Source organism: Aplysia californica, unplaced genomic scaffold, assembly GCF_000002075.1.
Source record: "Aplysia californica isolate F4 #8 unplaced genomic scaffold, AplCal3.0 scaffold00146, whole genome shotgun sequence".
NCBI lineage: Eukaryota > Metazoa > Mollusca > Gastropoda > Aplysiida > Aplysiidae > Aplysia > Aplysia californica.
In genome coordinates this window covers 1,195,289-1,210,123 of record NW_004797416.1, presented here as the reverse complement: position 1 = coordinate 1,210,123, position 14,835 = coordinate 1,195,289, and the positions used below count along the sequence as shown (strand labels likewise).

The 14,835-nt window shown below is 38.8% G+C and overlaps 1 protein-coding gene across 3 annotated transcripts in view; it reads left to right on the top strand.

Moving 5' to 3' along the window:
• LOC101851346 (low density lipoprotein receptor adapter protein 1-A) overlaps positions 1 to 14,835 on the top strand; it is a 25,801-nt gene that overhangs the window by 7,200 nt on the left and 3,766 nt on the right. For 2 of the 3 annotated variants that reach the window (XM_035969459.1, XM_005097116.3), the window contains exons 3-8: positions 955 to 1,067; positions 2,691 to 2,805; positions 5,748 to 5,858; positions 6,585 to 6,705; positions 8,623 to 8,672; positions 13,329 to 13,378. In XM_035969459.1, the coding sequence (XP_035825352.1) occupies positions 955 to 1,067; positions 2,691 to 2,805; positions 5,748 to 5,858; positions 6,585 to 6,705; positions 8,623 to 8,672; positions 13,329 to 13,378 (560 nt within the window). The remainder of the gene's footprint in view (positions 1 to 954; positions 1,068 to 2,690; positions 2,806 to 5,747; positions 5,859 to 6,584; positions 6,706 to 8,622; positions 8,673 to 13,328; positions 13,379 to 14,835) is intronic. The other variant, XM_005097117.3, reaches the window with a different exon arrangement.

Genomic DNA, 14,835 nt, shown 5'->3' with positions numbered 1-14,835 from the left:
CTCTGTGTGTGTGTTCGGGTGTATGTGTGTGTGTGTGTGTGTGTGTGTGTGTGTGTGTGTGTGTGTGTGTGTGTGTGTGTGTGTGTGTGTCTGTGTGTGGGCGTGTGTGTGTGGGCGTGTGTTTGTGTAGTGTGTGTGTGTGTGTGTGTGTGTGTGTATGGTGTGTGTTTGTTTGTTTGTATGTGTTTGTTTGTGTGTGTGTGTTTGTTTGTATGTGCATGAGAATCATTGTGTGTACGTTTGGTTTTGTCAGTTGGATTTTTGTTTGCTTTCCTTTGTATTGGTTTTATGTCGTGTTAGAGTTTCTCCTTCTTTAAAAGTGTCAGGTCTGGAGCAGACATTGACGATCATGGTACCCCACCCTTTCCTGTTGTCTGTCTTCCTGATAGGCTCTTTTTTTTCTCTTGTTGCTCTTTTCCGCAAAGTTGCAAGGTTTCCACTTTTAGACGAGGAATATTCATGAAAAGGGAATGGGGCGGCTAATGTTGCATGCCATACGCATTATTATTGATTCGCCATTTTTCGCCATGTTTATAGAACTTATTACTATTTTATTATCATGTGTCTGGGCGTCCACAGTTCTGTTTGTAAAGCCTAAACATTAATCCTTGTGCTGTGTGCTCTCTTTCAAGCGTGGTACTTGTTCTTTTTCTGTTTTTGTTTTTGTTTCTGATTTTTGGCTTATTCTTTTGTTTTTTGCTTTTGTATTTGATTGTTGTTGTTCTGTTTTAATTTTTTTGGTCTTTGTGTGCGGGTTGTCGTTTTTGTTGGTTTTTGAGTATTTTTTTGTTGCTGTAATCATCTTTTACAGACATTGCGGTTATTCATTTCTCTGTTTAGTAGTAGCAACAGTGTGATTATATGTTTCTGTTTATGGTCATTCTTTCCTTAAAAATGTTTTTTTCACTTCAGTTTGTTAATCAATGGAAGTTCTTTGCCTGTCTTTTTCAACAGGCAAAATCTGCCGGTAACAAGTTGAAGAAAACAGCGCTGACAGTTTCTCCTCGAGGCATCAGCATGGTGGACATGATGACGAATCAAGTTATGTTTGATATATCTATATACAGGTGAAACGTGTTCTTCTTTGTTCTCACATCAGGTCTAAAAGGCAGTTGAATGAAATATTGAATACCAGTAGCACAACATGTTTTTGCCATTATGGCTGTATACAGGGAGTGTTGTCATTCTTTATGTTATGTTTGTAAGAGTATTTTTTTTAAAGCGTGGCATTTTTAGATAAAGGGGAAATTGATAAGTCAAGTTTTCGTTGGAAGGAAGTAGACTAGAGTAAAAAGTGTGTGCTTGAAGGTAAGAAATTTTGAAAAGCAGAAGTTAAATTAAATTTCCATGGTGTAGTTGAAGATGTAATTTGAAAGCAGAAAATGTGGATATCCAACATAGTCTGTATACAATGTTAAATTATGATAACTGCCTAAGAATAAACTGTTGAAGCTTAAACCACTAGTCATGGTGACTCCTTTGGATAGATAAATGTAGAAGGTTTTGTAAGAAATAAAACTGCTCTGACCCTTGGTAGCCAAAAAAGACCCATAGCCTGAGGTTATCCCTCATTTCTTTGTGGGTAGTGGAACAGATGATATTGGTTCACCTCTTGGACACTTATCTATGCTTGCCTGTATTTTATCTACTCCTTATAGATATATTTATATGGGTGGTTGGCGTGTGCTCCTTCTTCCCTATCAAACATCTATAATCCTTATCTCTCCCCTCCTTCTTTTTTGTGTTGTTACTCTCTTGTAAATCTCTAATCTTCGGCACTTATATGACCTTATTGTGTTGCAAGTGTCGTAAAACTCTTACTAAAACTAGAGATATATATATACTCACTTCATGCTCAAGTGAGGGAAGGAAAAGTTTTGTCCTGTGTGTGTCTTGAATATTTGGAGAATGGTTTTCTGTACCATAACAGTTTTTTCCCCCCTCAGGAGGGGAAAGGAAAAGTTGATGTCAGTGTTTATCTTGTGGATTCAATGTAGGTCTGTGAGAAGGACTTACTGCTCTCATCCATGCGCTGCTGACCAGGGCTTTGCTCTTGTTTAATGTTAATTTCCTCCTGATCTATTTTTCCTGTATTCAGAGCACGCTATGGTTAATAAATCTTCTTAAAACTTAATTTCTCCCGCCAGCGCAGTGCCACTGACTAAAGTTGTCTTTAGGCCATACCGAAAGAGAGGATATTATCATGTTCTTGTGGACAGTAGAGTTGTAATGGGCTGATTTATCAATGTCATGCTCATACAGGGCCGGAGCAACATAGGGGGAACTACTGCTTTTTCTTTCCTCATCATTACTGTCGTCATTTTTCTCTACTTCTTTTGTGTGTTCGTCACTCTCTTGTGAACTGCTATTTTCGGGGTGCCTTGACAGTGGAAACAGACTTTGTGCTGTTGAGGCTATAGAGGTGATCAGAGTAAGCCTGATTCCCTGTTTGGACTTCTCTGCTGACATCCACCTCTTGGCCCTCATATGACCTTATGCAGTTGCGAACGCCGTTATCTTACTAAAACTAAAAAAAACCTTAATTTTGATTGGACCTGATGCAGACTGGTTTGGCTAGAGTAACAATATAGGACCTACCTTAACAACACATTTTGTTTGCTTTCCTTTGTGTCTCCAGTTAAGAGTAGAAGTGTCTCGTCTTAATCACATACTCTTGTTTCTTCTTTCAGAATTTCCTTCTGTACTGCTGACAAGACCCATGATAAAGTTTTTGCATACATTGCTCGCAATACAACCAATGAAACGATGGAGTGCTATGCATTCTTGTGTCCGAAAACAAAAATTGTAAGTAGCTTTTGTTTCACTTTAAACACCTCCTTCTACGGTTGGTCTATCATAAGTCTTCTGCAAGGAAGTTTTCAATAATTTCAATCAGAATCCTTTAATGTTGGCAGATAGTCGGAGGGTTTTGCTGGGAAGCCCTACTAGAGCACACACACTCACACCAGATACAACACACAGTGACACAGCTTCACAGCAACTCCAGGAGACAGGAGGGCAGTCAATACTTGTAGCACAACTGAAGAAGTCAAGGAAACAATTATTGCAGGCAAAAACGAGCACAAAATGAAAGACAGCCAAATTAGTTTTTGTTTAAGGGAAAGCATTGTAGGAACATCCGATGACAACATAGTCACAGAACATGTAAACAATCTGAAAAGAGTCAAGGGACCATGTAGACACAAAGTCTGTGAAGAAGCCGAGTTCAGTTGCACACCTCAAATGACAAATGAAGAAATTTTAGCAATGAAAGAAACAACTTATCTTCCATGGAGCCAGTTACGCCAGCAGAGGCGCTTTCTGAAAGAAGCTGGCCTATCAATGTCCAATGAGCACAAAGAGAGGCCATGAAAAGAATATCTGAGGGCAACATTCTCACAGAGCAAGTAGATTTTGTCGATAGTTTGGGACAGAAATGTAGGACAGAGTTTGCCAGATATTCACACATAGGTGAGTTTGTTACTGAACTCCTTAACCAACACAATCACAACCAAACACTTAAACTTACATGGCATGACTCTACTATTCCAGAGGATGAAATATGGGTTAAATTTTGGGGGATCATGGAAGGGGTGGCTTGACATTTACAATGCAAATTTTTAATACTGACAAACCGAATTCCAAGGTCAACACTTTTGTCGTCGCTATGGCACAAAAATCAAAGACAACTATGAGAATCTTAGGGTATGCATGTTTCCACTGGAGCCTCAGCTTGAAAAGCTTTCGAATTTAGAATGGGAGGGGAAGAAGATAATTGTTTTTCTTTTTGGGGACTATGTCTTTATTTCTAAAATCGATGGCCTCTCTGTTGCTCAAGGTACTTACCCATGTTTGTGGTGCCTCACAACCAAATATCAACTGGGGACATGTCGACAAATATGTTTTCTGCCTTGTTTTTTTGGCAAACATGAAACGTGACCACAATCGTTAAAAAAAATATGGCCATGGCTTAAAGATAATGTCGCTCGTTTTCAGCACAATTTACACCTCCCAAATATAAACATTGAACCCGTAAAGTTGCACCGCCATACCTTCATATCGTTCTGGGTATAGTTCTGAACCACCATTGTTTTCTAGAGGCAGGGACACACTCAGTAGACACACAGCTAAGAGAGCAATCAGAGGAAGACTGTGAAGGAGTTTTGTCGTCACTACGCACATATGGCAAAAACTGGAGTCGTGGGGAGTAGATTAGACATTTAGAAGGTTGCATAGTACTTTTTGACTCTGAAGAGGAGAGAATTAACTATCAAGAACAACTGACGGAGAAAGAAGACAGGTTGTCTGAGTTAGAGCATGGACCTCTTAGCCCTAGGACTGGCCCTATCTGTTCTCATTTAGACACCATACTTGAATCACCCAACATCACACAGCAGGTATATCACAGACGCTCTTTCATTGGCGATCACTGCCACAAATACATCATGAGCGGCATTTATAAAGACCTCACTGCATTTGTTGTAAAAGAAACAGTAGAAAACACCCACAACCAATACATAATTGACACCGCTTACAATCTCAGAGAAAAATTTGATCTATTAAAACAAAGCATTTAGGGACGTTCGCATCCTCATCTCACACAGCCAACCAGTGTCAAATTCAAAAGACTGACGACCACACATTGACATACTTCAAAACTTACATGTCATTATACCTGAGACACTGCATCCCGTGGGTTTGGTTTGGCTTTACATGGGGAACAGGATGGTGAACTTATCCATGCTTCTGTGGCAAAGCTGGAGAGAAGAGGAGCTGGGATGCGCAATATTGAATAGCAGCTGAAAGTTGTGATGCTATCTCAGCACCTCATGTCAGATCCAAAGCGTATTATCCAATGTGCCTACGACAAATAAAAAAGGTGATGCTGCAATCAACTCTTCACTATTCCAAACCTGTTGGCTTACCACAAAAACAACAAAGTGAATTTTGATATTGCCCATTTCTGGTGTATTTTATGTGAATTTGAACATTTTTTTGAGTTTTGTTTGATTGAAATTTTTATTTATAAATCTACACCCCACAAGGGCAATGTTAAAATATGAGCCATGTTTGGAATACTATATATATATTTATCATTATTTCATACGATTTTGCATCTTTCTCAGTGAGTGTAGAAGTTCCCTCTTCTTCCAAACGTTCAAAATAATATGACGACCAAGTCACAGATCGGCGTATTTTGCGAGTTTAACCCTATCCATACGCCCTGGGGTCATTTTATAATACCCGGGGGGTTGTATTCGTCACATTTTAGAATACTTCTAGTGCGGAGATCTCTTTGAAATTTTCAGTATTTCTAAAAAAATCATTTTGACACACTGCTATGCAAGGCGTACGGATTGGATTAACGAGTAAATTTCCTCTTTGGAAAGTGGTGGCACAGAGTTCCCCATGTCGTATGGGTACTATAGTAAAACACGGCGTACAGATAGGGTTAATTGTCCTAAAAATGAAGTGAACAACGCTGTTAGCGGGACGGGGGGAATTCCCCTGGCCTTGAGTTCATGACCCCATGATAAGATAAGATGAGATACATCTCTATTGTCCAGATCCTGACCGGGGTCAGATAACAAGATACAGCGCACTGGCTGCCTGCGAACTAAAGTACTGCTTCCTAACAGCCGTGATATATACTCAAAGTTTTTCAGGTTGGTCATGAAAGATTATCGTATCTCATCTTGTCTTGTTTTCCTCTGCTGTTTTTAATTTTTTTTCCTCTTGGTCCTCAGGCACAAGCAGTAACTTTGACAGTGTCGCAGGCGTTCTCAATAGCGCAAGATCGATGGATAGAGAAGAAAAAGTTTAAGAAGTCCTTACGAGATAAAACAAGGAAGGATGGGGTGAGTATTTATACTGTATGCTGTTCCTTCCTTGCCAAACAAGCCTACAGACATCACTGGTTTATATACATATAGAGGGGTAGATAGATTCTTAACCTCTTCAAGGCTTGGGGCCCGGCACTGCACATACCTGGTGGGTCCTCACAGGGCAAGCACCATTTCTATAAGTACTATCAATCCTCAAGTGTCATTTTTTGCTGTATGACCTGGTATTGTGGCCCAATATCTCAGGTTTCAGCACTCCAGCTCCAGGTCTTGGGACTACCTTGGGAGTGCAGGGAGAAATTGTTACCAAATTCCACCTGTGACTAGGACTTTGTGCTGTCCTTTTTCACATGGTGTTCCCGTTTGTAGACTCATAGGGCATTTTTTGGTGACATTGCTGTGCCACCTATCTCTCTGACCTGGTAAGAACAGTGCCAGTCGCTCCAGACCTGCTTATTCAACATATTCACAGCTAATTGCCATTACAGTGGCCATCTGCAACCTGGAACTCGTAATGTTAGGGATGATCACCCCAGCGCATTGGAATGTTTTATTTTCCAATTTTCTCCAAATTATGATAAATGTCCATTCCTGTAGAATGTTGATAAGTTTTACTGTGTGTTTAATGCCATTGTTTCGGTGTGTAATGTTAAATGATTGATTGTTATGCTTGACATTGTCAAACAATTCTCTGGACAGAGTGACCAATCAAGTTAACTTTCCTGATTTTGTTTTTGTCAGATTCACAAAAAATCATCGCAGTCTCAGTCAAGTCCTCAAAGCAGCTCTGTGATCAATAGTAGCCAGCCACTTCTTATATCATCTCCACCGCCAGGGTCCAACAGTACAGGTACAGTCTTAAGTACGTATTTGTTCTTTTCCTGGTTTGTTTCGTACATAACAAAACTTCCGTGGCTTCACAAATTAGAAGTGCTGAAGCCAAGAAAGAAGCCTGCAAGCTGCACACATCCACAAGTGGAAATGAAGCTTTCTTCTTCTTCTTCTCCTCCTCCTCCTCCTCCTCCTCCTCCTCCTCCTCCTCCTTAGTATTTGGCCCTGATAGGCAGGGTTGAACTAGCCTTCCCCCTAAATGGTGTAAATTATTTATAGGGGCGTAAAGCATGTCTATTCACTCCATGGATTTAATTATATTTCATGACAGTGGAGTGAGAATCAACCTTCTGCTTAAATTTTCAGTTTTTTTGGTGAATGTGAGAGAATGCATGAGTTTTTAAACAAAGTTCCAGATTCTGTGTATGTCATCAAGTAATGAACATGATGTTCAGTTTTCTGGAAGGGGAACGGAAGGACTCAAGAGGCTGAGTGCTTAGTGAGCTAAGACTCAAATAATGTCAGTGGCAGAGAGCATATGTATTACAACGCAGTGGAATCCGGCGCTCGTAAATTTTCGGGCCTATGGAGTTTTAGGTAGCCTCTTAAAGGTGGTTCATTTGCCTTGCTATCGACAAAAAAATTATCCATTTATCTTCAATAGAAGTCGAGATAATTGCAATTGAAGGAGGTGGGCTCACATGGTTTCGGAGGTAAAATTAGCAAGAAAATGGCCAAAGTTTGGTGACTTCCAAAGCTTAAGAGTCCTTGGAAACTGCAGATCTAACTTTGTTTTGCCTTAAATCAACGTTTTTCCATAAAATCCACCCATAAAAGTGTTTTTGAATAGATGTGTACACGGTGTTGAGCCAAAAAACAAAAATTCAAATAAAAATTCCAAACTGGCCGAAAATGCCAATTTCTCGGATTTCATTATTTTGATGAGCACATGATTTCACCGCAATGCCTTACATATGTTGATGGTTGGTCTCAGGGGTGTGTCGTAGAGCAAGACAATTATCATATCTCAAAAACATGAGGCAATGTTCAGTTGAAACCTCCAATGTCTTTATTTAAGATTGTCTGCATTTAAGTGGTGTTTAGGTTTTGTTTTATTGGTTTTTAAAAAAATGTAATGTTATTGAATTATTGTTCATCGATCACCCTCTAAAGATATGGTTTTTAGGAGAAAAATAGTAAAAAGAAAGGTTTCTCACTTAATCGAATTTATTAGGTGGGTTGGGTTTCAAGAGGCACAGCTCAGCTCCTACTGGATAGCTTCCCATGTTTATTCTATAATGAAATGTGACAGGTGATACCGACGCATGAAGGCAGTTACAGAGATTTGTGGAGTGTGGAAGGAAATTGTGAGAGTGCCCACATCTTGACACCCCCCCCCCCCCCAATTATTTGTTTAATTGTACTTCGTTACATTGTAGTTCATAGTTCATGTATTGGTTCTGCCTAGAAGATTCCTTCTTTATGTGTCCAAAGTATGGTTACAGCAGGATGCCTTGAAAAGTTTTGTTGCCCTATGCTCATTCCAGGTTCTTCGACTAATTAAAATCTTTAGAATGGACTTTTTAAAGCATGCAGATTATTTTTTTTAAATTCTGTTTTTATGATAGGAACAGGCTCTTTGGCAGACCAGGTGGGTGGTTGGCAGGTGCTCTGATGTGGTTTGCTCCGTCTCTCCTATCAATTTCCTCCTCTCCTTTTCTCTCCTCCTTCTTTTTTGTGTTTTTAACTCTCTCGTAAGGTCTCTGATCTTCGGCGCAAATGACGTTATTGTGTTGCAAGTGCCGTCAATTACAGCAAGACTCTTACTCAAAATAAAAAAAGCAGGCCAGGTTCTTACCAGTATTAATGCATTGCTCTGGCCATTATTAACTGAATCACCCCATAGGGTTCAATGAAAGTGGTGTTTATTTGATTTTTTTTTTTTCAGGCTCCCCTTCAAAGCAGCAAGTGGAGAGAGCAGACAGCCGGAAGAATTGGGTAAAATCTCTTACCGTATTATTTTATTGTTTTGTTTTCACTTGCTCTATGCCCTTTGTTTTTAAATCTTTTTACCCAGTTGCTAGTATAATTGTTTGATCATTGGACGAGACTAGTAAGAAAAACAGTCGAAAATGCTTCAACTACCACCTGTGCAAGACAACCACCTGTGCAAATGACCACTTCCCACTTTCTTCCTTGCATATATTTTTTCCTTAAATGTGTCACAAGACGGTGGAATCAGGTGCTTGTCAATTTTTGGGTGTGTGGAGTTACTGGTATCATCTTAAAGCCTGTTCAGTTGCCTTGCTTTCGATGAAAAAAAAAATACCCTTCTATGTTGAATAGAAGTTGTGATATTTACTATTGAAAAATGTGGGGGTCATCTGGTTTCAAAGGTAAAATTAGCGAGAAAATGGCCACCGAAGTCTAGTAACTACAATAGCTTGAGAGTCAATGAAAAGTGAAAATCTACATATTTTGTGCCTTTAACTCACTTGAGCCTACTCCCAAGTATTTACGGGACGGCCCACTGGCCCAGTGGCCTAAACCCATGTATTTGTGGGATGCACTTTATTGATTGGCATCTCCTATGTTTTTTGGTTACAAACTACGGGAAGCGGCGAGCCCACAGTTAACCCTCTAGTTTCATAAAAAACTTGAGCTGTAACGGACTAAGTCAGTCACCCCTGCATTGCGGTAGATGTTTTATTATAAATTGGGAACAAAACAAAATTATGTAACCCCCAGACATTGCCATTTAACTTATTCGCTACGTATTATTTTCGGCTTGTGGACGTATTTTTTTCGGGAGGGCAAAATGAGATGATGATTAGTGCGCATTTCACAGGTCTTTTGGGCCATAAATTCAAATAAATATCAACATATTATGTACCAACATTTTCAGTATGGTTAGTAGAATACATCTGTATTGTTTATTTGTGTATTTTTCAACTTTGGGTCCTGTAAGAGGCGATTATGCAACATAATTGTGATTGGCTGCGGATAAAATTTGAAAATAAAGAATTAATAATCTCAAGTGAAACTCAAAAAATATGTTTGCACCTAGTCAAATGATACATCAAAATAACCATGACTGTATATAGAACAGGAAAATATTGAAAAATGTGCAGTTATTTACATACATTCCATAATATTTGTACATTTGGATCATGACATTCGATATTGAACAAAAAATGTTTTAAAAATAATTTAGAAAAAAGGATCACAAACAGAAAAAAACACTCGTATCTTATATGGAATTATTCAGAATTGCATTTTGAATAAACCTATACATGTCTTGAGTGGTACTTTTTGTGTTATTTTACCAAAAAGTAGTGTTTTTGGGGAGAAAAAAATATTTTGACTATTTAGATCTAGGCCTAGATCTAACATTCAAAAATATTGATTTCTCAATTACAGTGCACTGGCAATTTGAGTCCAATAGTATCAATATTATAAACAAGAGTCCTACATTTCTTTAATGAGCAAAATAATGATATATTTGGTTGTGTAAAAGTACTCAGTCTGGTGTCTGAGCTATAATTTGGGCTTCGCGATAAAATAATGTCGCATAAACTTCGAAATTGTGTTTCAAAACTGAATCAAAACTTCCGATTTTCGGTGGAAACGCTTGACCCGGAAGTCAACATTATTTTATGACCTTTATTTTAACATGGATATATGGATTGGAATAGAAACCAAGCTAAAATTGAAAGTCGGTTCTCGAGGTGGCGGCTTAGCATACTTACGGCACTTTAGTCGTAAGCGAATGAGTTAAAAAATATTGATAAAATAAAGACTGTTCGGACATATTAAATGCAGTTTTCTTTTTCTGTGAGAGCATTTCTTTCTTTCTCTTGTTGCATTCTAAAAATTACTAGCTGAGCACCCGGCTTTGCTCGGGGTCGACGCCTTGGCGTCACTGCTCCTACTGGTCTGCGCCGCAGAGGCATTTTACATCTACATGTACCTTGCTGCCTAGCATTTCACAGTCATATCTGGCTTCTAGATCTATATTGCTTTAGTTAATTAACTCCTTTCTTGATCTACATTGCTTTAGTGTATTGTTGTCTTGCCCTTCACAATCACAAAATACGGATTTCGCCTTACACCATCACAAAAAAGCACTAAGAAAATAATAATCCACGAAAGGGCTGCTACACTGAAAAAGGAACACACCGACGTCTTCAAAATCACAGAGGCAGTGTCTATAGCTTGTTTGCTTTCCTCTGACAGCGTTAAAAAAATTCTAGCTCATTGACAAATTAACTTCGGCACACGAAACTTTGCATGACACTTCTACAGACTATTCGAAATGTGAGCGTGCAAATTCATATGCACATTTCAGATTATGACAAATGAATTATGGCAATGCAACATGGCTTGAAGATCAGAAATGATCCCAGGTTCAAGTACTTGAAAAAGACTGTTTCTGCGCTCTGAGGCTGCATCCCTTTCCATGAAATAAACTTACAGAAATGAATGCTCATTTTGGGGGGGGCAGGAAGGAGAGAGCCAATGCAATGATATACTTGACACTGCACGCGGAACTGTGGATTCCATCCTTTGAGGGTTGCATCGGTATACCCCATGGATGTGAGCTGAAAGCAATTGTTGTACAGTCTGATTTTCTCCAGAAAGTGAGTGGACAGTGTCGACACGCCAGACAGAAGGATTTGCAGTTCAGGAGGTGGTTTTGGAAATGGATGCAGATCAACTTTGCCATTGCTACAGAACATACCTTGTGTTTCATATGGAAATCTTATGGCCAGGCAGTGTGTACACTGTGTCGTCAGTTCCCCAAAGTAGCGCTCGTACTGAAAGGAATTGACAATGTAGAGGAATGCTTTTGGGAGATTAATATCTAGAGAGTCCCCATCATTTTGTTGTTGATCTAGACCACCTCGACCTTTGCGAGCTCGAGGGGTTCCAACTGTAGAACTTCTTTTTCTTTTCGGCATGGTCAGGCGCTATTTAGGTCTAGATCTAGATTCTATCTAAGATCTATTGACGTTGTTCCCAGTAGCAAGAAAAAGAATTTGACAAAGGAGTCCAGAAAAAGCGAAGATGGGCATCAAATGAAAGGATCGCAGTCGAATTTAGCACCAAGTAGAAAAATAAAACATGAGGCTAGATCTATATGGGTCGCACACTTAAAATAGTGCTCAGTATTGCGCGATAGTATCGAACGGAAGTACGACTTGAAATATACAAACCTAGCGGATTGTCTAAGATTACAGAGACAAAAGCGTCGGCCAACAAAAGCGATCAGCGAAATAAAGAAGTTTAGCTTTTTGCAGCAAAACTGTCTCAAAAATGAAAAAACGAAGGGTGCCATGATCTGAAGAATATTTTAAAGACCATTTTGGCGAAAACCGCATGTCGATCGATGCAGCCATTAAAAAGCCTTTTGAATAGCAAATTCGGCCACCACAAATAGATAATAGATGATAGCTTTCACAGTCCTTTTGTGGTTAACGCTTCAATATACCCCAAAAGTGTCAGGCTGCAATAATTGTTGAGTGAAAAATATCTCAGGCTCAAGTGAGTTAAGTTTTTCAGTTAAATTAACAGGGGAATGTACGGACATTAAAGGTCATAAAAACCCAAAAATTTGATAAAAATTGCCAAATTGACGGAAAAGTGCCTATTTCTTTGATTTCATCATTTTGACGAGTGCCTGACTTCACCAAGATGCCTCACAAATTGTAATGACACTGTCCAAGACGTTCACCTGTCTAAGACACCCACTTTTATCGCAATAGTGTGTGGCCGTCTTGGACAATTTTTTTTATCAATCAGCAGCCATCTCGTTCATACGCATATACACTTTCCCTGTCTGTCTGTCTGTCTGTCTGTCTGTCTGTCTGTCTGTCTGTCTGTCTGTCTGTCTGTCTGTCTGTCTGTCTGTCACTTAAAAAAGAAGAAGGGGAGATCAGTACGATAGATGTTTGATTGGAAAGAAGAAGCACACCACACCAGAAGACCCGCCAACCACCCACTTGGACAATTTTGTCAGTCTATGGTCTTGTAAATCTCCTAGCAAAGCCTGCACTTATAGGTTCAAGTGTAGGATCAGGATAATTTGTCTTATCACGTCCCTAGCTGTTTTAAAATGTCCAAGCCCCTCCTTCCCATAGATTCAGAATGCTTCAGGGTTGCTCTAGTGCATGCATATTATGAGCTTTTTCAGGAATGCCCGGCAGTATGATATTTGTTTTTATTGCTTTTGTTTTGTTTTTGTAAAAAATTGTGTGTGGCATTATGTGCACTGTTTGGATATGATGTTTAGGCATGGTATGTATCTTTGAGAAAGACAAGGGTGCTGCACTGCAGTGACTTGTGACTTTGCAATGCTGGCGACCGTTTCAGTTTCTGATGTTATGTCAGTGATTGGGATGGTTGTCATTCTTACACAAATCTGTCTACTTTTTGTGAGTGGTTAGAGGGCACCACTGGTAGGCAGCTACTTCTTTTCTTTCCTTCTATTGTTTATGTGTATCTTGCGTTTTCACTCATTCTAAATGGTAGTAATTGTGTCGATGTACTTCCATTAAATCTAAAAAAGAAAGTCTGTGTGATCAATGAATTTGTCTTTCCTTTTCTTTATTTTGTTCCAATTTTATCCTCCTTAAAATGTTTATCTGTCTACAGGAGAGTTTCGATGACAATGATAGTGATGACATAGATGACATGTTCTCACAGTAAGTATTTCTGACATTTGATCTGCTTCCCTATCTTTATTACCTCATTTCTGGCTGGTGTTTTAAACGTTTTTCATTTTTGCGTAACTTGTAGGGATGCATTGTGTGGTAATAGAAGGTAAGTAGAAATGTTTTGTTCAAAATTGCATATTTGATTTTCAGTTTATTTTGTAAATTCATGAAAACTGAGTGGAATGCTGAAATGTTGTAGTATTTTCTATGAGTATCACAACAATATTCTGTGTTAGGGATTAAAGGGTGTTTCTACAAAGCCTAAAAATTCTTCTTTTTCATACAATTTGATAGAAATTGCTTTCATTGCGACCTTTTCTGTTTTGTAATTTCAATCTACTATCAAGTCTCTGTGACAATGTAGCCTTGTGGAAATGCTCTCAAAATCCCAAAGCCTCTTGTTGTCAAACCTAGACTCTAAAATGACACTTATCTCTCACATTTATGTGTTCACACACTATGGACTATAATAGATATTTGAAAGAAAAAAAATAATTTAAGAATGCCTTTTAATTTCTATTTAATATTAATATATTTATTATATGGATCTATATAATATGTTCATAATTCTAGAACTTGTTAGATTCTTTGTATCTATGTGACGTGTTGAGACTTTGTTCGGCTCACTACGCCACATTCAGCATTTAGTAGGGCCTAGATTTTATGTTTGTATCTCTCGGATTCTGTTGATTTTTTTATTTCCTTGCTGGACACCAGTATATTGGTGTAAAAATCAGTGTTGCCTACACATTTTTCCTACTGGTACTGATATTTTACCTTTTCTCCTTCCATACCGATAAAGGCGCCTAAACTACAAGATTTACAATGGTCGCTGAGATTAAAAAAAAAAAATCAGCTCGTTTTCTTTCATGTCTTCCCCACCTGTGGGTCTTTTTGTTAACCTTTTTTACGCCTCTGCCAGGGTGGCTTATAACTTTTGTGAACTTGCAGTACCAAAATTTGTTTTTGAATGCGCAGTGGCAAAGATGGGGCTTTAGAAGAGGATGACTGCTGGGCCACCAGGAATTAGAATACAATCGCTGACACACTAAGAACAGCCCGTGAACTTAAAGAAGTCTCTAATTTTGATATGAGAAAGACCCGGAAAAATAACTTCAGTTCTCCAAACTTTGAATGTTTGTACTGAGGAGGTAGCCCTGATAGATTATGAACTATAATTGATAGATATCCTGGAAAAAAGATCTTAGAACAACTGTAAATTTTTTTATGGATAAGGCCTACATAATTTTAGATCTATGTGATTCATTGAATTTAGAGGGGGCTCTTGTGGTCTAGAGATAAGGCGTTCGCCTCTTATTCATTAGATCCCGGGTTTGAAACCTGACAGGGGAGAAAAAATGTTCTTCTCTAAAATGTCCTCCTTTCGTTTCCTTTCCAGGTCTCTAGTCCTGTTCTCTCACCTGTGTTCATCTCCCCTTTCTCCC